This window comes from Buteo buteo, chromosome 5 (genome assembly GCF_964188355.1).
Source record: "Buteo buteo chromosome 5, bButBut1.hap1.1, whole genome shotgun sequence".
Taxonomy (NCBI): Eukaryota; Metazoa; Chordata; class Aves; order Accipitriformes; family Accipitridae; genus Buteo; species Buteo buteo.
The window spans coordinates 34714555-34737400 of record NC_134175.1 but is presented as its reverse complement, the minus strand read 5'-3'; the positions used below and the strand labels follow the sequence as shown (position 1 = coordinate 34737400).

The 22846-nt window shown below is 36.7% G+C and overlaps 1 protein-coding gene across 1 annotated transcript in view; it reads right to left on the bottom strand.

The window, feature by feature from the left end:
- Positions 1 to 22846, bottom strand: part of KCNH7 (potassium voltage-gated channel subfamily H member 7) — a 245808-nt gene that overhangs the window by 4874 nt on the left and 218088 nt on the right. Inside the window, exons 11-14 of the mRNA XM_075028563.1 lie at positions 20986 to 21191; positions 18224 to 18323; positions 5462 to 5713; positions 315 to 483 (exon numbers count right to left, since the gene is read on the bottom strand). Coding sequence (XP_074884664.1) covers positions 315 to 483; positions 5462 to 5713; positions 18224 to 18323; positions 20986 to 21191 — 727 coding nt within the window. The remainder of the gene's footprint in view (positions 1 to 314; positions 484 to 5461; positions 5714 to 18223; positions 18324 to 20985; positions 21192 to 22846) is intronic.

Genomic DNA, 22846 nt, shown 5'->3' with positions numbered 1-22846 from the left:
CTAATGTGGCCTAGAGGTAAGTGACATCATTATTCTGGCAATGAATTAAAAATTTTGTACCCAGCTTTCCCAGAAGAGGTTTTTCCATGAATCTGGAAGGCTGAACTTAGGTGATATTTAGGCTCCTCAGAATGCATATAGACAACAAAGTGATATTCCCATCAGGCATATTTTTGTACTTTTGAACTTCTGAAGATCTGAATGCTTTTGGAAACTTCCTGTGCAAATTCATTGCTCCCACAGCATCATTATTATCAGTTGTATCATGTACTCTTTCACACATATGTTTTTTCTGGTCATATCTCTGTTTTTACCTGTTGAGTTGTTCTTGAAGTAAATCTAACCGATTTTCCACTTCCCCATATATAAAGTCACTTTCAGTTTCACAGATTCCCCATGTGACATGGGGTAATGCTGACTGAACTGGGGAGTCCTGGTACTCCTGGATGTTCTCCTGCTCCCAGTTTCTTTTATCAGTGATATCTGATGAAAAATAAAACATATAAAAGTACAGGTTTATATACATGCTGTTAGTCAGGGGTTGGCACCCCTCAAGCATCACACTTACTCGTGTTTCTCAAAACCTTGAAAGTCAAATTGGTACATTGGCACGCTACCTGAACAGCTTGTTTTGTTCCTTACTACTATTTAAGGAGAGATAAAAGTGGTCACATCCATGCTAAGATTTTGAAGCCACAGATAAACAAGCAGTTTTGTCTGGTCAGGATCATCAGAGTTCTGCCACTGAATGGCTCCTATTTCTTTAGTTTTCTTTCTATTATTTTACCAATGAATCCCCAATTTTCTCAAGGTTTTTTTTAGCAGTTTGTTATTAATTGAAATTAGAAATATTTGTTCTAACCTAAATGCATTGCATGATGTACTTGAATGTCTTTGATTGTGTGCTTCAGAGACCTGGCTAAGGCCTCTTCTCTTGCCCTTGAATGTACTATTGAAGTGTATTTACTGTTTAGCTTATTGGTGTAAAAGGAGTACTTGGTGCATTGTATTTACAGCACTGGGCATGCATTACAGTGCATTGGAATGCCCCCTCTAGAGAAGGTTGCCAGGCCTTAGCTAGCTGCCTTTCTTACCGATAATTGTAACAGTGCTTGCCTTAACAAGGTTGGTGAAGTGTAACATGTCTTCTCTGAGGCAGAGGCCATTTAATACAGCTCATACTGCTTGCAAAAGGATACTGGTTATTACTTTCAGAAAGGAAATTGATTTTCATTGATGTAACTTTTAGCATCACTAGTCTCCAACCCAGCCCTTATATTGTTGTGTAAAGCATGTCTCAGAGACTCTTACAGTACTGTGGGGTGAAAGGTGCCAGTTCATTTTGTTTAATAATTTGTGACTCCTAAAAGAATGAAATAATCAGCATTGCTGGGTCAGTCAGAGATCACTTTAATATTAAATGAAGCTTCATGGTAAATAATAATTCTTTTTTTTTCCTTTTTCTTTTTTTTCTTCTCTTTGAACTGCAGATAAAATTTTGGATAAAGATAGACAAAATAAATTTATTTCAAGCTAAAAAATGCCCAGTTACATTATTAGGATCTTACTGCAGAGACTGAGCTATCTTGCTGAATTTAGCCACCCATCTAATCTTTATCTATTGTATACACAATAGATAAAGTATTTAAAAACACTCTTTATATGAGTCATTTATATTTATTTCTTTATCTCCAGCCCTTTGTAAAAAAAATGATGATGACTACTCCAGGTCTCACCCTGTACCCACTGTGCCCAAATTCCATCCCTCTTGTCCCTCCCAATTCTTGGATCTCTGTGATCAAACACTGCACCTTACCACCCAAACAGAACTCAGGGGCACTCCTTCCTTTTGCTTGGATTTCTGTTTTGAGCTACTTCTCCTTTCTCTTTCAATTTGCTTAATTTACACCTCTGTGGATTTATTAATTAGTTTACATTCTTGGCTTTAGGCTGTTTCGCCTGTTCACCAAGCTGGTGAAAAGTTACAAATCATTTATCATGGGATATACTAGTTGCATATATCCTTATCAGATATAGAATGAAGATGCTGCTGTGAGCTTTGCAGAGCTTACAGGTGACATACTTAGGTGGAACAGTGTTTTTTCTACATCAACCCGCCCCCCCCAACCCCCACCCCGCCCCAAGCCTCTGTTACTTTGAGTGAATCTGCTGTTACGCAGTCAAAAATTGCTCAGTACCACTCAGATTCTCCTCTGCTGTGATGAAAAAGGCTGTTAAAATTTTAACACCTGCTCAATTCCACTCCCATTAGGGTTGTATTTGTAATTATTTAACTACTTGAAGCTACAGGATGTATTAGAAGTTCTTACTGCGCTCAGGCTGCTTCTTCAACATACAGCAGGACAAAATCCTTGACTGCTTATAAAGCGTCAGCCTCTGTTGTATGAGCAGTTGGATTTGAATCCCACATCCCCCAGTAGTCCCTGAATGGTTTGCTCAGAGCTTCTCCTAACACTTCTCTTGGCACTGCATGCTGATAACTCAGCATAGGTTACATTCATTTCATGCTTGGGAAATTTTTCTAAGCAACCATAGCAGCCAGAGCCATGTTTCAAAGAAAAGAGAAAAACCCACACTGTGGGTGACATGTGAGAGGTTTGTCTAAATGCTATTAGCTAATCCTTTTCAAACACATCTTTGAGCAGTGTTGCTCTAAGTAAGTAAGTAAGTAAATAAATAAATAAATTCCTGCTCAGATTTAGTATTTCAAGTAGATTTAGCCAGGAAGGGGAGCTCTCACTACATGACTCCAAGTGGAGGAGAAGACTTTCTTCTCTTTTTTTTACCAGAGAAAGGTTCTTACTGCATTATCTGGTCTTTGGTTAGCAGGTGGTAGAAGGTTTCCTGGAGCTGTAGAGACTGAATTTCAGGTGACATGATCTATAACTGACTTTATGCACTGGGCAGAAGGAAGGGGAAAGGGATTTCATCTTGGCTACATGGGAACCTGTTCAGCTTCTCGGCCACTTAAGCCAACAGAAGGAAAGAGGCAAACGGTGCCACAGAAGCATGTAATTTGGTTTTAGCAGGCACACATGGTACAACTTGCAGTGTCCAAGGAAGTTGGAAAGGTCTCAGGAAAGTGAAGGGAGCAGACTATGACAAATGCAGGGGTAAAATTTTAATCTATGGGTGTGGGTGCAATGGATGTTGGAAATCCAGTGGATTTACTTTTAAGCAGTGAATTTCAGGAGTAGAAACTAAAAATTTATGCCATACATTTCACTGCTTTTTAATGTCTTGTAAAACCCAAGTTGTTTGTTATTTTACCCAATAACTAACTCAATAAAATCACATATTTTTCAATGCCATGGATTAACCCAGGGAAATCACAGCTCTTTTTTGTCTCAGGTTATGTATTTGTAGACTATTACAATAAACATTTAATTTGTGACAAAGCAAATGAATTGGCACGCAAATTATAAAATAAGTTCATACACTATAATCAAGTTAATAAACTATAAGATACGGTATTGTACTGTTCTAAGCATCTTTTCAGCTACTTCCACATACACGAGTAACCCCAGAAAAGCCCAACAGCAGTTAAAACTTTATAACCAGCTATGGTGTTCCAGGGCTTGAACAATTCAAGAATCAGTCTTACAGTCAAAATAATGACCAAGTGAAAATAGAAAATAGCATTTTCCCACAATATATAGATTATGAGCTACAGAAAAATTATCAGATCTTCTCAAAAGAGCCATATGTTTTAATGTTAGAAGTTGCATTTTAGGATTATGAAAGAGAAGTTTATGTGGTTTCTGCCCACATTATACCATACATTATTAATAGTCTTTCCATTCATCAACAGTAATGACCAAAGCTTAAAACAAAACTAAAGATAATTAAATATGTATCAGTCACAGTGGTAATGAATTGCAGTAGCTTTATAAAAGTGCATTTGTATTCAAGGTTTATAAGGTGCCATACTATAGGAGGATTATAAACATACATACATACAAGCAGAGTTTATTTCAAAATTTCATCATGTTTATAACCACTTTTATGGTAAATTATAATCAATCTCTAATTAAAGCAGGAGTAAGAATTTAGTTTAAAGCATAGATCAATCAAAGCTGATCTTATTTTATTGACCTTGAAGGTTTTATGAAAGTTGCAAGAAAGGTAATGAGCTTTCACACACATTACCAGAAGTGCTGGATTACAAAGTGGAAAAAAGAATGTGGTCTTAATCAAAATATGTAACCTTTAGACATGCTAAATTTAGCTCAAATGAAATCTGCAGTAGGTTGCCTTGGAAAACGTTGCTATAGCTGCAAGGACACATTTCTGGCTATTGGTAGGGGAAAGGTAAGCTTTCAAATAGCAGCATGTATGCAACAAGTTTATGTGGTGCAGATTTCTATAGCCTTAGCCTGGGGAGACCAGACTTCATATGTTCATACCTTTGAGATGTAAAAAATACATTGTTTGGCTTGATTAATCATTAGGTTAGTTTAAAATTATAGCCTAACAGCCTAAAGTTTATTGAATGATGGTTAAATGGTTAAATTGCCTCAATAGAAACAAACTGTTGAGGAAAACAGCATTGAACAGTAAATATGTAATTCTTCCCTTCAGACTGAAACAATTACAAATGAACTTACAGCAATATTTAAATTGTATATTAAGCTGAGGCTTTTCATTAATTTCCCTTCACATCACTGAGAAAATTAATATTTTAGGATATTAGATGTAATTTTAATTATGTGATTTAAGTCTATGTAAAAGTAACTGAGATTGCATAATAGTTTCTGATCATTTGTCATACACAAAAGCTCAAATCTTTGTTCTTGTGTTTTACTTATGGAAGTCAGGATTTGTTCTGTGTGATGTAATGGCACTCTTTTTAACCAACATGTGCAGCAAAATGGGATAGTATTCTTTCAAGCTATTATGGTTTTTTTTCCACTTAATTTTTGTCATGCCTTGTCAATACAGAGAATGAAACTAGTTACCTGAAAACATTTTTTTTTTGTGCATGTGCAACCATCACTAGGTTTATCTAGTTCTCATTATCTATGATTTTTTACTGTCACCCAACCCTGGCACATCAAACACCCTTTGAGAGATTCTTTACTGCTTTGAGTGTAGTTTTCATCCATGGGCACTCAATGAAGGCCAGTACCAGCTGACAATTTTAAAGGGTTTGTTTAAATGACTTTCCTAAGGCAGTTTGGTTACAATATGATTTATTAGCAAAGCCTAGAATAGCCTTTTGGAGGTTCTATAATCCAGTCCCACAGCCAGTGTATTAAACTACATTAATCCTCTTGAGAAATAATAATTTTTGATCTAAAATATTTTTTGTTGTTAAACTTTCAGAAACACAAAAGTAAATATGTAAAGAATCAGTAGAACCATTCAGAAAATGATTTTTGATAATCAGACTAAAAAAAATGTCTACTAAAACTTTACAAAATAGCAACAGCTAGATTACCTTTGCAAGAATTGCTTCTTTTGTCAATAAGAATTTCTTCTGTGGCATGAATAATTTCTTCAAAGTCCACCTCTGTGGTTTTCTCTGTTATAGATGGGTAATCAGCTATCCCAGAGAACAAGGGCTTTTGCTCATCTTCAATGGATGACACAAAAGATGATGACCCACTTTTTTTCTCCTCGAAGTGTTTCTTGATAGACTGATAGTATATGGTGGTGTCCCCTGAGGGTTCAGGATCACTCTGATCATTCTCTTTGAAATAATCTGTTAAATAGAAATAATTGTGTACAGTAATATGCAGTTCATGAAGTTGTGTTCTAGTTTGTTCTGGTCTGATGATGGAGATGATTATTATATCAGTTAGGAAGTTCACTGTCTATTAGAATAAATTACTTTAAAGCCTTTTTTGATTCCTGCATCAGATGAAATTTGTATTTCTTTTGAAGTCCTAGAAGACATTTGCATGTATGTAGTAAGTATTCGTAGTCCCTAAACCATAACTCATTATGCAAAAAGTTGCTTATATCAAACCAGCAAGAGTTTTATCCAACACAGCCCTCCTGTTTACTCACTGTTTTTTCCAGGTGAGGATGAGATTTGAGAAAACCTTATATTCCAAAGTTTTAAAAAATGAATTTATTATTTAATTCCCTCTTCCAATTTCTCACATTCTTGGGCATTTCTCACAATCTTGGCAGGCTAACAGTCATGGATGTCAGACTCAGTATCAGAACTACTCATTTAAGTTATGCCTACTTAAGAGCATCTTTGCTGATTATTTTTTTCCCAGAAAAGGCAAATGTATTAATCAACGACTCAACCTCAAAGTGTCTGGGCCCACCTAAATACAGAGCGTATTTCTCCACGCTCAATACTGTCAAGCCTATATTTAGGATTTATATGGTAGAGAGAAACCCTATTGGTACAAAAAGAGGGGAGTTCCTTGTCTGTCTTTGTGGGATCATCTCAAAACAACTTTCTAAAGTAGCCCAAATTCCTTAGCCTTTAGAATTAACTGCAATTCTCTGAACATCCATTCTTTTGAATAAGAAAAGAATACAGCATGCTGTGATATATATGGTAGGAGAGTACCAATCACGCTGAGAATGAATCCTTCATTAATCACATTCAAGGTCTGTAGTGAGGAATGGCAAATTCAGTCCTCTTAGAAGTGGCAAATAAAACTAGATTTAAAGAAGATGCCTTTAAAACCACATTGTAAAAATTAAATAGGATTTAAACCCAAGAATGATCATTTATGAATATAGAGAACTCCTGATCTCTTTTCAGCATAAACTTGAAGCTAATTTCCAATTCAATAATTGGTTTTACTTATTTTTAACTGAAATGTCAGGATAATTCCAGTTCTGCTATTTATTTAAAACACATTTTAGCAGGGTAGTCTCAACAACATATAAATACAGCAACTAGTTTGCATTAACTTCCTGGGGAGACAGCATGATTTCCCATCTGCTTTGTGCTAATTACTAATCAACATAGCTCTGGAATGTCTGTAGTTTTTACAGCCTACAGCAGTGGTTAATACAACATTTAGTATATTCCCTAGGTTTCTTCTCTGTTTTCTGGTCACTGCAAGGAAATGAAACTGTGGCTTCATCTAATCCTCTTTATCTGCACACAAAGAGAATGCAATATCAGTACAGAGCACTCTGCAAGAGTCCAGACATGGTAATGGTGAACAAAATAAAACCAATACAAAAGCAGGCCTCCTGTAAATGTAGCCTCTAGAGTCTCCAAGGGCCATTAACACAGACCTGGACTGAAGTGACTTTATTTGGCTTTTGTTAAGCAGGGTTACTAGCTATAACTGATATTGGTGATACTCTGATACTGCGAAGGCATAAACACAAATCCAAATGGACTGGCAGCGTAAAGCTCTTGGGGGTTGCTCAGACTGGAGAGCCAAGTACCATGTCCTCTGCATCTCCAAAATAGTACAAAAACCCAAAAGAAAGCTTCATAAGAAAATTCATAGATGTCTCCCATGGCTTTTCTTGTGGGAATATATGGTGAAATACATACAGTCACACTACAGTAAATTGTCTTAATTACTTACTGCTTGACTGACTTCAACCTGTGAAAAAGACCTTCTAATGAAATCTTGAAATTGCCATTTTTTTTAGGGTAATTCTTTATGTTAATGAGATTTTGTGCACTAACGGTAGCTGTAATGAGCACCCTGTGGAATACAAATCAGTGGACTAATTTTAAGAGGAGGTCATTGAGACTCTAATGAAAAAAATTGTATAGCAGCTGAAGTACAGCAGACTGTCTTATCTGTCATATTCATAGAATACTAAAATATCTAGAAACAAGAAGCCAGATTCTGCTAACACTTACACTGCTGTAAAACCAGGGTAATTCAATCGACATTTCTGCATTTAGTCTCCATCTATATCAGAAAAACAGAACGTATTCTTTTCCAAATGCTGTCCGGGTATAATGAACTCACTGGCATTAGAAGGAAAGCAGAGATCTGTTGAATGTAGGGTCCTGCCTATTGAATCAGGGAAGATTTGTTCATCAGCTGATCTATTTCAAAATATTCATCTTTGGCTTTACTGCTGTTGCTTTATCTGCTAGCCATCTGGCTACATTCAGAGAGCCAGAAGTTGTTTTCATTTAAAAGACTCTTATTTAATGCTAAAGATTCTTCTGTCTGGAGAATAATCCTGCAATACTCTGCACCTAGAGTAGGAATTAAAATGGAAACTGCATTTTTTATTTGGCGTTTCAGGGCCTGATGGTGGTACAAGCTCTATACCTCAGCTTAACAGCTTAGCAGTGCCTCTAGCTCAGTGGAAATATGTTATAAATAATATCTAGGTAGTGCTTTATTCAGAGTGTGAATTTCTCCAATTTCTCCTTTTGTAATGAAATCCAGTCATTGGTTTGGAATGAATTTTCCAGAAGAGAAGAGTTTTCTATCTGTGTATGTGTATGTATGAAGAAGTTCATTTTCTATCACACAGACTCCACATTTCAAAAGGTTTCTCTTGTCCTTTCTCTTCTGTTTCCAAAACAAATGTGATCATTAACCCCCCCCCCCATACTAGTGCTTCCTCCTTCCTTTCCCAGTAAGACAAGTTTCACGCTCTGATTCTGATTGCTAGAAACTATTTTTTGCTGAAAATTATTATTTTGAAAGTTCCTGCTTTACCAAATATGTATAAACATAATTGACACCCTTTATGTGACTTGTTTTAGCCTGTTATGTGTTTTGGGTGCCTGCCAACTTTACAGGCAGTGTCCTCTGACATTTGCTGTCTGGAAATTCCAAAATCTTCATAGTAATTATCAGAAGGTTTGTGTCCTGCTTTTCGCACTTGTACTGGCAAAGGAAGGAAAGAAACGGGATTGTCATGAGGGCAGTGAAATATAGCTATAATATAGATTCACAGAAATACTGGCATAAAATCCAGCTTGGTGGGATGGTTACCAGACATCAAACAAGTTTCTTTTGTGTGCCATGGTCAGCCTGTATTATTGAACTTTTGCATTATTCAGACAGTGGCAGTCTGCATGATCTAGACATATTTTCTCTTAATGTATTAGTCTGCTGCAAACAATAATGGTGAAAGTGTCAGTAATATATTACATGGGAAGCAGCATTGTTTAATATTACTGTAATTTCATTAACTGGAATTTGTCATACTTAATCAGGCTAGCTATGTAACCTAGTGTTTCAGAAGGTGGCAAATTCTTACTCCTTTTTTCAGCCATCCAATAAGAAGTCCCATAACATGCCTAGACAAATTCAATTTTGTGCAGGAAATGAGGTGAATGACTTCCTTACCCCTGCAGAAAGCAATTTATATCCCAAACCATAAATCAGATAAGGATTATCATTAACATGATCTGCATAACTATAAATCTGTTCAGCAGACATGACATCTTCCCTTTCCTTTGAAAAAACCTACCATATTATTTTATGCTACACCAAGTACATCCCTTGGTAAGGAGAAATGCACACTATGACTTGGAAGGAAGGATGGTTTATTGCTCAAAAGGTCTGCAGATCTTCAGATTCCCAGCACGTATTTTGGTTCGACTGTTACTAGCTCTTTCTTATGTGATATTCACAATTATTCCTGTGGTGGTCAATCTGTCTTTCCTACATATGAACAAAATATTTGCTAGTCATCTGGACTAGTTGTTATCTGTTCTTTAATTTAAAAATGTCAGTTACCTTGTCAGAGAGCAGAAAAATGCCTTATGTACCCACCCATGTACCATGGGCAGCAAATACTTGGAAACAAAAGTCAGTGACCAAGCATTTCAGATAGTACGTTAAATACAACACCACAAACAGGGTTGAAAAAGTGCAAAATCTCAAAGATGTCACAAAATCAAAAGCTGTTGATGCTTTTATTGAGACCATCTAAAGAACCTGAAGGTGCACAAGTCCATGGGACCTGATGAGATGCATCTGCAGGTCCTGAGGGAACTGGCAGATGAAGTGGCTAAGCCACTATCCATCATATTTGAGAAGTTGTGGCAGTTCGAGGAAGTTCCCACTGACTGGAAAAGGGGGAACATAACTCCCATTTTTAAAAAGGGAAAAAAGGAAGACCTGGGGAACTACAGGCCAGTCAGTCTCACCTCTGTGTCCGGCAAGATCATGGAGCAGATCCTCCTGCAAACTATGCTAGGGCAGATGGAAAATAAGGAGGTGATTGGTGACAGCCAACATAGCTTCTTGCCTGGCAAATTTGGTGGCCTTCTACACAGGGTTACAGCATTGGTGGATAAGGGAAGGTCAACTGACATCATCTGCCTGCACTTGTGCAAAGTGTTTGACACTGTCCTGCATGACATCCTCTCTAAATTGGAGAGACATAGATTTGATGGAAGGACTACTCAGTGGATAAGGAATTGGCTGGATGGTCGCACTCACAGACTTGCAGTCAACAGTGTGATATCTGAGTGAATTTAAAATCTTTAGAGAGAAAACGGTGCTGATTTGCAAACAGTCTTACAGGAAACAGTATGAAGAACTTTAGCTGATTTGTTTTCCAATGGGAGAAGATCATGACTCCCACAATCTTTAAAAATGCATGACAAGTAATAGATAAAATTCCGAGCTACATTTTGTATGCAACATTTGAAATGAGAGCTACTCCACCTTTGCTACCAGAAAATTTGCCTGAAAACTGTCTATAGAGGTATTCAACCCTTCTCAAACATCAGCAAGTACTATAACTTACCCCAAATTCACTTAAACAAACCTAAAACATTTATAAATCTTGAATTTTAGTGCTTGAGATCTTGTCTCTCACAATCAACTTGGCCTATACTCAGCCTCAGAGTCCTGACGCTGCACAGCGTGACATCTGGATGTCTGTCAAAACCAGCCTTAACTCATGTCCTGACAAGGAACATGTCCCAGGAAAGTTCATCTGAAAGTCCATTCCAGAAGATGAACAACTTGAACAAAGCACTCTACCATTTTTCAGCTGAAGAGAAATTTGTCCGTTGTCAGGACAGTCTTCTATTGCCATCATGATCATCTCAGGTCATGACTGGTAATCAGGGAAACTGAGAAGTGCTGCCTTCATAAACGTTTTTGAGTGCCTGCTGAAAGCATAGCTTGCTCCAACATCTGCACATTACCAATACCTCCCTGAGGACAAAATAGTACAGAAAAAAGCAAAAACTTTTAAGGAAAGTTTAATCATGAAGTCCTTATGACTAATAACTTGAAGTGATAAGGAAGCATAAAAAGAAGTTTTTCTTGCTCCTTGGTGAAACATCATTGATGATTATAGCACTGTTCAAGTTAACAGAATGTCTAATGACTAGTATTAGAAAAATCACCTACTTTTTGGGTGGGTTTTAGTGCATGAAAATTGTATGGAAAAATCACAAATTTAGTGTGCATGAAAAAAGAAAAGTAGTTTGAAAGCTGTACAAAATGTCTATTGGATAGCCTGAGAAGTTCAGATATAAATATTTTCCAAATGATCTCAGCTGAAAAAATAGAAATTGGTATGGTCAGGAGAAGTAGCTGGTCCTGAAGCTCTGAAAACAAACTGTACTGTTAAAATCTGCAGTGCACTTTGTATAGCAGGAGTTTCTAAACAGGAGAACTATTTATATATCACTATTTATATATAATATATATAATATAGTAATAATGCTTAGTACAGTGAGACAATTAACATAAAGGCTGCCTTTTACATACAATTTATTTGCTTTTGTTAATCCAAAAAATCATATAGTATTCTGATGGTTAGTTGCACTAGAATTCACTTTTACAAGTGGAAAGTTACATTTGCAGCTTTTTAGTTATAATTAGCGGAAGTAGTAAAACACACAGTGCCTACTCAGTGATAAAGATAATTCTTCACATTTGAGGACCACAGGATTATAAATTTTAGAAGTAAAGAAGAGCAATGTAATGAACCCTGAAGTCTTCATATATTCATTAATAATTTAATTCAGCAACAGTGCCAGATTTTTATGGTAAGATAAGGACTGGCTACATTACTACAATTTTTCCTTCTGTGAACATCACATATAGTTATGCCCATCTATAGTATAATATACAGCAGAACTTAGATGAAACAAAGAACAAGTGAAAATAGGTTCTTTCCATCAGAGATTTTTTGGCTTAAAAATAATCTTTTGAAACAGATACAGTTATATCAAAGCTTGGCCATTTTCAGCATATGGCAGAGATAAGAGTTCTTAAAAGTGCACACATATTTGTTTAGACATTTCTTAAACTGGTAGAAAGAATTTATCTAAAGTTCCACCACGCACATGGATTTGTGTATCTGTAAATCCTTGTTCAGCACCTTGGTACAGCAGATGTCTGTAGACCTGTCAGACCTCAGAATTTGAAACAATGCCAAAGACTTACAATGACTCCTGAAACCTGGGGTGTGGAAATCCTTATGTTCTTCAGAACACATTTCTTTTCCCCCTTCTTCCTCACTTCTACTCATTGTGTTTCCCTTCAAATTTCCCACCTATCTTTAGAATGCCTTACAAAACATACTGTCAGATATGTGTGTGGTATCTGACTAACACCAGGGAAAAACGACATCTGTCTAGAAACTGATGCAGGAAGATTCCTTTTCCTAGGAAAAGTACATTACTGGAGGTATTTTAGGAAAGTTAAAACATCTTCTCCTCTCAGTAGTAAAAAGGTTTTAAGTTCTTATTTTTCTGTGACTGTTTTTAATGATAGAAGATTCCTTTAATTCCAACTTCATTCATAATTTGGGAGCTCCTGAGTCTTCACTGGGGAACCTAAAGGTACCAGCTAGTGGAATTCCATCATTATAGCAAGCCCTGGCAATTTTGCTGAAAGGTTCGCGTAGGTTGGATAGTGATGACGGAGGAAATTAACTGTACTGGAGAGAGTTGTTCGAATTACTGTTTTGTCTTAGTGCTGCTTGTGAGAGTTTAGTAAGTTAATGTGTCCGTGGCTGTGTTTCCTCTCTGAGCTGTGAAGGTTTGGATGATTCTGTGATTAGGGAACAGCAGAAGATACTGAAACCTCCCCCCACCATCCTGGACTAAAGACTGGGTAACTTTTCCATAAGAATCCATGTTCCTTTTTTTAAATGGACTAGTTTTGAATAACTGAATTTGAGACACATTTCAGAAGCCAAGAATTTCAAAGTTGAAGTGAGTATGCAATCCTTAATTTATTTCTTTGTGCTATTTTTAGTACAATGAGATAAGTTAGGAATGGAGTGACAGCGTTATCTCTGAATGTTCTTTGCTCTGTCTGGCTTTGTATCAACTTCAGTGCTAATCAGATAATAATGGAAGGACAATTCTTGATTTATACTTCAGGAAATAATACTATACTTAAAAATTCAGAAAGAAAGAATTACATGCACCTCAGAAGCGATTCAGGGCAAAGGCCAAAGCAGTTCTCCTACCAAGTTCAGAATTCTCTTCTCTTTTACAAGGAATTCAGCTTTCACTGTAGTACTATAATTACTTTTTTTTTTACAAAGTATGGCTATGGGCATGTGTGACTGCATACAACAGTTCGATCAGATTTGGCCTCTGGGAACAGACTCTCTGGGAACAGCTCCTGGAAATAAGATACTTCTGTGGAAGATCCCTGAGGTGGCTCCTAGGCACTGTGGTAACTGCAATAACAATAATAGGAGCAGATGGAAAACTGCAGTGATAAGCTCTCTGATGACCATATAGTTTTTGTTAGGGGTTTCATGCTGAAGGTAAGATTTTGGGGACATGAGGTCTTATTTCAAGCCATATGATGCCTGCCAAGGTATTAGTTGTTTCCTGGTCATTTAACCACCTGACACTTTGGCTGAATATTAGAAACTCTTTTCTAATTAAGCCCAAGCAAACTTTGTCAGCATAATACTAACAGTTTAACACAGTTAAGTAAGAGCTTCAATTTTTGTCCAGATTCTTACCCTACTTTCTTGCTGGGGACACAGCACAGTGCTTGGCTGAGTCATCTATTTATAAAGTAAGCGTTTAAATAAATAAGCTAGGGGAAGAGGACAAGAATGGCAGAGAGCAGGGGGAGGGGAGTGTTTCCCCATTCTCTCAGTACTGCTTCACCTCCTACTTTTAGGCAGGAGTTCTGAAAGATTTCAGGCAGTTCCTGAAAGATTTCCTTGTCTTCTATATTGCCAGCCATGGCCTCTGGATACCTTGTGTAATAAAGCTATGCTAATATGGTTTGGCTTCTTAGCCTGGATAGTACCTAAAAGCAGTGCACACTTAAGGTAGCTATACTAATCAAGATTCAATTAGAAGTTTATTAGAGCTCTGGTTTCTGTGCTTACTTTGAGAATAGATCAGTAGGTACTTTTAGAAAAGTCTGGTCAAGAAGCATAACTCTTCAAATTAAAATTAAGTAGTATGTAAGTTTACTTAGTTAACAATATGCTAAAACGAAACACTGCAAAATATGTTTTATATCCCACTTGATTGTTACAGTCTGTGTCAACATGGGCAAGTGAATGCAAAAATTGTGTAACAAGATTTTGTAAGAAGTTTCTTTTGTGGCCTTTTAAAATCACATCCATGGAAATAAAAATTCCTTGTTATGAGTTCCCTGGGCCAGCTGACAAAAGTTAAAAATTAAGTATCACTAGCTACCTGAATCTCTTGTTACTAATTTAACACTATAACTCCACTGGAGTTCTTATCATCCTCTCAGCTAGTGTCTGTGGGATGATGTTCTTGTTTTTGGATCACAGCTAAAAATCCAGAATAAGGATTTATTTCAGTGAGGTCATGGTTACATTCCCAGTTAGTATGTCCACACTGGTTTATTTAGCCAGTATTTTAATTACGCTGGATATGATGGATAGATTTTATATGCCCTGTGACAAGAACAAAGGGCGGCTATGATTTGGCTATGTAAAAAGTGCAGTTTTAGACCAAAACCAGTTTTCTCCCTGGAAAGGGTTTCATACCTGATTGCTTCTAGGGCTTCAAGAAAATTATGTGTGAGTGCCCAGAACAGGTCCAGAATTTTGATAGCCTTCAGCTAAGGGTTACATGAGTTAAAGTTAAATGCAAAGAATATCTTTTAATGACAATAATTGGACAATGGAACAGTCTGAAGAAAGTTAAGATTTTAGAGCCAACAATAACAAAAATTTAAACAAGATGCTAGCAAAAGTAGTAATGTTTGAACTCCAGAAAAGTCTTTTCAAAGCTTCAAGTTTTCAAGCTCTCAGTGAGCTTACACTCTGCCTCTAACTTTTGCATTTTTCACCTGTATGTTTGGATTTCATATCGATGTAACCAACTCTAGTGATGCCCCATTCAGCATAGGATAATAGATCTGCACTCAGAACTAGCAGAGCAAAAGAGACTTCTTGCCCCTATGTATTTCCCTTAAAATTAGCTAACTCCCACAGAACTGCTAGAGGAAAATGAGAAATGGGCAAGAAGGGATTGTATTCGGCACTGTTGAAAGAGGCAACTGAATGTAGATGGACCAGCTTGTTGTCCCTCAGTTTCCAGCAGAAGAATAACTTGCCAACCCAGCTGAGAGCTTTGTTTGGAACTGCCAGGTGGGAATACTGCTTATTTTAAGCAGCCATAGAGTGCATTTCTTGGCTGACTGTCAAGCATCTATGGCAACTGGCTAAGGCTGCACCTGCACCTGTGCAAGGAATAGCATCAGTTGTTCTGAACGACCTGTAATGAATTTCTTTTGGGTGAGAGCAAGAATAAGCTGCTATGCAGTGTGTGCATTAATTTTTGCAGGGGACCTCTTGTGCTATTGCAATCCTTTCTGGAAACCAGAGAACAAGCTGGTCCCTCAAGTAGCCTTGTACCCTTTAAAATCACATTATGGCAGAGCCCACTGCACTAACTAAGATCGATTTTTGTTGACACAGGTAAGAAATGGTGGAAATATGTATAGGTGGAGTGAGAACATCTTGCATGGAATTGGAAAAGTAGTAGTACTAACTGCAGATGCATAACAGAGAGCTGTGTTGATTTTGTTTAACCCCTGATAAAGCTCGTGCAGGAAGAGTTACCATGGCAACAAGATCCAAATCACGCTAGCATGAACTAAAGGCTGAGATAACACAATCCCATTTTTAGCACTCCAAAAGGGAGAAAATCGCTGATGATCACACTAAAGATGGAAACAATACAATTTCAAGCCGCATAATATGCTAGTAGGTCAACAGCTGAAAGTAAAGAATGCCAGCAAGAAGACCATTCCATGAGCATCCCCCACCCCCCAATAATTACAAATCAAGGAGACTTTAGTGAGATGTAAAATATCAAAATATAAGAGTGAGAATGCTGGGTGTCTCTATCCTGTTCAAAGTGTAGTTCTGAAATAATATATTAAAAGTCATCATACAACACTTTTTTTTTTTTTTTTAATCTGTAGGAATAGTGTGACTGGAAATGCATTTGCCAACTGTGTGTTCAGGAACTCTGTCTTTTCTACTCCAGTTCTTCTGAGGCACTCTGCAGGACCATCCCCAAATATTTATCATTATAGACTAACTATGCTGGATCAAAATATGATGCCACTCCCTCCTATATGTTAAGTGTTGAAGTCAATAGAATATTACTTTACAAGCCAGTAGTAACCTCTAGTACTCTACAACCTCATACAGGATGTAGGATGGGCCACAGAAAAATGACACTGAAGGTCTATGATTACAAGGTGTCTGCTTGGCAACATACAGAGAGTCTGACCAGGGATCAGAGAGGGGCAGTAAGCCAGTAGGCCTAAAGTCTACTCAGTTCTTGGCAAAGGACTCTTACAATTGTATCTTCTCCTCAGATGGACTTCCAATGTACCGCACTTCTGTCTAACTCACACATTACCAGATACTATACAGTCCTTACCAAGACTAAGGAGCTTGTTGCCAGTCTTGCCTCTTCTTCCCCAATGGTGCAAGGTTTTTTATTTTCAAAGACAAAACTATGGGAAATTATATACTTTCAAAAGTAATGCAAATAAACATCTCCAAGAGAATGTTCAGTGTAAGCTACTGGGAAAGAACTATAAAAGCCGAGGGGTCTTGGTGCCACATTGACACCTGAGAAGCCTATTTGTAATTCTGCAGAAGGCACAACATGAAAGATCACTTCCATCTTGTCTAGGTGGCAGCATATGTTTTCTCATAAGAAATGTGAAGGTTATTCAGGCAAAGTGCCTCTGTCAACAGATTCTTTGTGAAGAGCAGATTGAATATTTCATGGGGACATTTTCCTGACAGATTTGTTGGCAGTCTTGGCTTCCTGCCCTAAAGATGCTTCTTTGATCGAACAGCAATGTCATTGTTCTGAGTAGCCATGCTCTGGATTAAAGTCTTCCTTCATCGAACATTATCCCTGCTATGTATGTTTAAAGTGTTCCCATTTATTTTCAGCTACTCTGCAACTCTATAAATTGGTATTATGCTGCATTTAGGATTGGGGTTTAACTGTGGAGTGTGAAAGACAGGCATATCAGAAACAGTAATTTGTCAGACAAATCATTGGACCATAAATGTGTAATGTTATTCAAGGAACTGTGCCTTCCCTATATAAAAATGAAAACCCTGCGAGTATCAGTTTAGCTGTCTTCATGACTGTTGCTGTCTGACCACAGCTACTATCTACAGTTCCTGTATTTAGCAGTACTGAATACTGGTGACAAAGTTTAATATTTCACTGAATTTTCCTTCATTAGGATTACTCCCAAAAGCTTCTAAGGTGAACATAAGCACAGAAGATGCTATCTGAACTCTTGCCAGCACAACCATCTACACATTACCATATGAATCGAAATCTGACTGTGGTGAATCTATTGTGTCCTGAAAACAAAATATTTTGATTCCAGGGAGAAACACTACCTAGCATCAAGTTCAACAAGGCACTTTGCTGAGGAAATAAAATCAATGTTGCTAATAAATAATCCAATAGACTAGCTTCTCCAAACAGTTTAAAACATGGTGTCTCAGAAAATAGATCTTGTTTAAGAGGTAATACACATATATATATGTATATCTCAAAGGCAATAAGGAAGCTTAGTGTTTGAACAGCTCTGCACTGATAGGTGTGAAGTCATGGAAGGGCAACACTGATATCTTCTAGTCATATACAACCACATAGGGGACAGCGCACAGCATGTTTTTGCTGCTCAGCTGGATTCTCAGGAGCCTCTACAATAACAGCCAACATGGGACCCTAATGTACCCAGCATTACCAAATGAAATATCAATGAATAATGAAGCAGTGCTGTCTAATGTAAGAAATGAAGTTAATTACCTTTCTCTATTTCACTTTGAAAGGACAATTTCCGTCTTCGTAGTTTGCAGTTATCTCCATCCGTATCATTAGTAGTTTGTGATCTTATTACGAGGTCAGACTTGATTAATGAAATATGAAACATAATGACAGATTAGTCCCATCTAAAGAGAGCAGGTTTTCAATAGGTGATTGAATGTTAATCATGTTCAAGCTTTAAGAAAGGCAATATTACACAAGTCAGTCTGCATCAGACTCTCCATCCCCAGCTAATGGTATTGCTCAATGCTAATGTTAAAAAGTTCATGCAGGTTGAGCAAACACAACAATGTCACCACCTGATGGTGAAACAAAAGTATCCTGATAATAAATTTACAAGTAAAGACAAGTGTTCATGTGTTATCAGCCTCCTGAACTTGCACAGATGTGGTTTAAGTAATCTTAAAGAAATTAATAAAAAAAAAAACCCAAAACCTCTAACAGAGAATGTATACTATTGCAAGAAGTAATATGGTAACTGATTGTATTAGATTTATATTTAAATATGTGGTAATGATTATAAAAGTTACATTTTACAACAATAAATATAAGGCTGACAAACACCAGACACTTCACCCCTCATTATTTTCTCTTTCTAGACCCTCCCTTCCTTTCTATCAGATTCAGTTATTCAGATACTTATTTCCACAGCAGAACACAATGTTGTCTTTCTATATCCATCTTATGGAAGATGGATGTGGTTTTTTTGCCCTACCAAGTACAAGATGCATTTAACTCTTCTTTCCACTTATTTAAAACCAAGAAATTTACAAATAAGCAAATATAACACCAGTTATGCTCTTTGTGTACATACCCATGGCATTGGCTTCAGCCTACTTCCCTTCCCTGTGCTAGTGAGGTTTCCCTCACTCAAGTAAGTAGATTTGCATGTGGGAGAAGGGCAGAGGGAAAGAAGTGGGAAGTGTTTACATCTTTCTCTATTCCCTTAATTGTAAACCTGGTGGGTAAGGTGCTTCACTGGTGGCCCACTGGTTGAATAACTGCAGGAAGAAAAAGGCACTTTTACATAAATAGGAGGAGAGGAATGGAAGTCGAAACAGAAGCACCTATTATTCAGATAACAAATCTGGATCTGAGTGATGTTTTGAAGATCAGAATGTGCTCATCACTTCTTTTGGGGGATCATTTTCTGGATTGCAATAGACAGTGGAAAGCAAGTGGAATTACTAAAGAAAACTGATTTTGCACGCTCAGAGGCATGGGTCTGTCCTCCCTTCCCTGTCCCTGTGAAGTCTAGCAATTTTTTCTTAGTGGCTGGTACAGCAGTAAGAAATAACAACAGAAAAATTTCTAAGGAACATGAGCAGCGAGGACTTTCTTTGTGTATTGTACACCACAACACAGAAGATGGAATTTTGTTTCAATTTTCTCTGATTTATGGAAAAAATAATGATAAAACATTGATGACAATGTAATTGCAGGACTAAAATAATTAATGTGAATTAATCCTTAAGGAAGTTTTTCAAATATGTGGACTTTCAGTTTTAACTTAAATTTATCACTAGACTATAAATTCATTGTATTGTATTTCACAAGTAATTAATAATGATGACCTTTTCAATAAACACAAAAAGATGACTTTTAAAATAAAGAATGGAATTGGTCTTTCATTTTCAGAATGATCTTTTATTAAAAAAAGGCTCAGCATAAAAAGAAGTGACATTTCTTGTCAGAAGTCATATTTGTTTTAATTTTTTAAACTAAAGATCCACATGTGATTAGCAAAGATACCCCTATCATTTACAGTCCAAACCTTAGTGTTCTTTGTCTCCTTGTTTCTCAGAAGGTCTTTGAGGCCAAATTATATTACTTCCTTCTCACCAAACCTCTGTTTTTCCTAAAAGTGTACTAAGAAACTACAAAATGGCAATATCTCAGAAATAATGAAATGTAAACTAGTCATTCTATGTGCAGTGTAGTCCATGTTTGGTGGCCAGTGCTGGTGTACCCTGCAACTTTCTAGGGAAAGCTTTAGCCCCAGTAGCACAAGCTGGGCAATAGCCTTTTCCTTCTCCCCTTCTGGCCAAACCTCCCCTTTGTTTCCCAATTCAGACTGACCCCGGCAGCGTGAAATAAGGAAACACTGGTAATTTTTCTGTTTTTCTGAAGATGCAATCTGTGCAAAAGGGGACACTTAGGACAGGCACTGTGAGAAAAAGAGACCAAGAAATCCCTGCAAATCTGAAGACTGAGTGAAATTTGACAAGTCCTTTGTACACTTTTAGTCTCCTAGGAGGTAGAGTCCACTCCAAGATAAGAGAATTAACAATTCATGTTTGAAAGGCAATTAAATATTTTTGACTGTTAGACACAGAATGAATCCAGATAATCTGATTTATCTTTATTTTATGATTGTACAATTATATTTAGTGTCAAAAGTTCCCCTTGTGGTGACCTAGACTATAGTAATCTGAAAAAAACATATTTTCCATGGCTTTAACAAAACATCCAAAATTCCCCTGGCTGAAATTTTAATACTATTTAAATATAGAACCAAATCATGTTAGATTATCATCATCTGAGTAATTTCATTGACTTCTGCTGAGTTTAACTGACTTCAGTAGGAGCAATCAGGTGAATGTATTTTTTTAAAATAGGATTTGGCCTCAGGCTTTTAGCTTTTAATTTTGCTAACCTTGGTTTTTCAATTGTTATTTTCAAGTTTTTCTACTGTGGGACACATTTGGCCCAATATTAAGAAAAAAATTACTTATTGTATGTACCTTTGCAGTTTCATCTCTCAGATTAAAAGTCAGTTCTAGATTGGTGAGAAAGAGATCAGAAAATTCAGGGTACATATCCAAAACTTCTAGTAGGTCTTCTCGCTGGATTTTATGTAAGTCACAGTAAGTTAAAGCTCTCACATCTGCATTTGACTTTCCTGGTTTTGCATAAAGATGTACCATCTCTCCAAAAATATCATTTTTCCCTGCAGAAAGAAAATTAGAGATTATTATTTTAAACATGAATAAATTAAATGATGTATTTCTTTATGATAATGGTGTAGAATACTTGATTTTACATGAAGTGATACAATCAGATTACCATTGTACATATATTGTTGTAAATAAAAAGTATTATTATTAAATATTAAAAGCAAAATTACTAAAATCAATGAAATTACATAGGCATATAACTGGACTAAGTGAAAGGAAAATCTAGTTTCATCATGGTATTTCTTCAGTTCCATCTAGCATGACTACAGTAGGTTCATTTGTCCTTTCTTGTAAAAACAGTATTTGCTGATTTAAATCATATTGTTATGATGAGAAAGATGTAATTTCTGTTGTTCAGTAGAGTACAAGACCTGTCTGGCCTGGAATCTCATTTTGTTAAGAATTACATGAAGAAGCAGACCATACTTGAAATATATTTTAGTAGAAAATGTCTTATTTTTTATATTTTTCATAGGGAATGCAAAACTTCCAAGATGCAGAAGTTGTTTTGAAGAAGGTCTTTAAACATAGCTGCCTCTGTTTTGATACTATTACGAATCTTTCCATCAATGTTGATACATTCACAGTACCTGTTTGCTAAAATTGTCATCTCTATTAAATTGCTTGTTTTCCCCAAATATGCACATAACCTTCATCAATGCAGAGAAGTTGCAGCCGTAGACCAGTGAAAATATGCTCTAAACTAAGGGTTGCAGGGCTTATCTTCAAAATGGGGCTTGGGCGGGGGGGAACTAGGAAAACAGTTGTGGAAAAGAATAGTGGTCATAGCAACTGAGAAACAGTAGACTGGTAAAAAAGAATACAGGCGTGATTTTGCCTCTGTGTTAAACATTTGTGGCTTTTATATTATGTTAGTGCAAGTAGTTCCAGTTTCTCCATTTTCTAAAAAGGAAGCTGAAAACTGGGTGAGCAAGCGGCTAAAAGATGCAAAAAATAATTTAAGGGCTGATTTACAGGGAGGGTCTTAAAGAGCACAGTCTGTTCAGCTTATCAACAGGAAAATTAAGAGGTAACCTGATTATATTGCATGTATCCTTATAGAGAGGAAAAATTACTCAGTACTAAACTCCTCTAGAATATAATAAGGAATGTATAGCAAGAACCAATGGAAAGAAATTGAAGCAAGATAATTTTATACTGGAATTAAAGCACACGTTTTTAAAAATAAAAATTATTAACTATGGAAATAAACTGCCAAGAAAAGTGATCACTTTTTCATCTCGTTATGTCTTCAGATCACACCCCATTGCTTTTCTTTCATCAAGCACAGTTCATTAGACACAACAGACAGTTAAAGGTATGGAGTGTAACAGTAGTCAGTGATATAACAGAGGTTAGCCAATATAATCTAACAGTCCTTCTGGTGTTAATGTTTATGAATGCAGAGGTCCCTATTCAAGGCATATAATACCTTCTCTGCAATATGACTATTGACATGAATGCAGTATTTTTATATCTTGTATGCAAAGCTGAAAGAGGGGGTAGATTCTAGGAGGTCCACAGCCATTGTATTTTCTAAGGATTTGGCACAGAACTACTGTTGTCAGGTCAGTACTGATCAGACCTTACTCAGCAGCATCAGGCAGTGCAGACAAGTTGAGGAAAACTGAGGGACAAACCCAACATT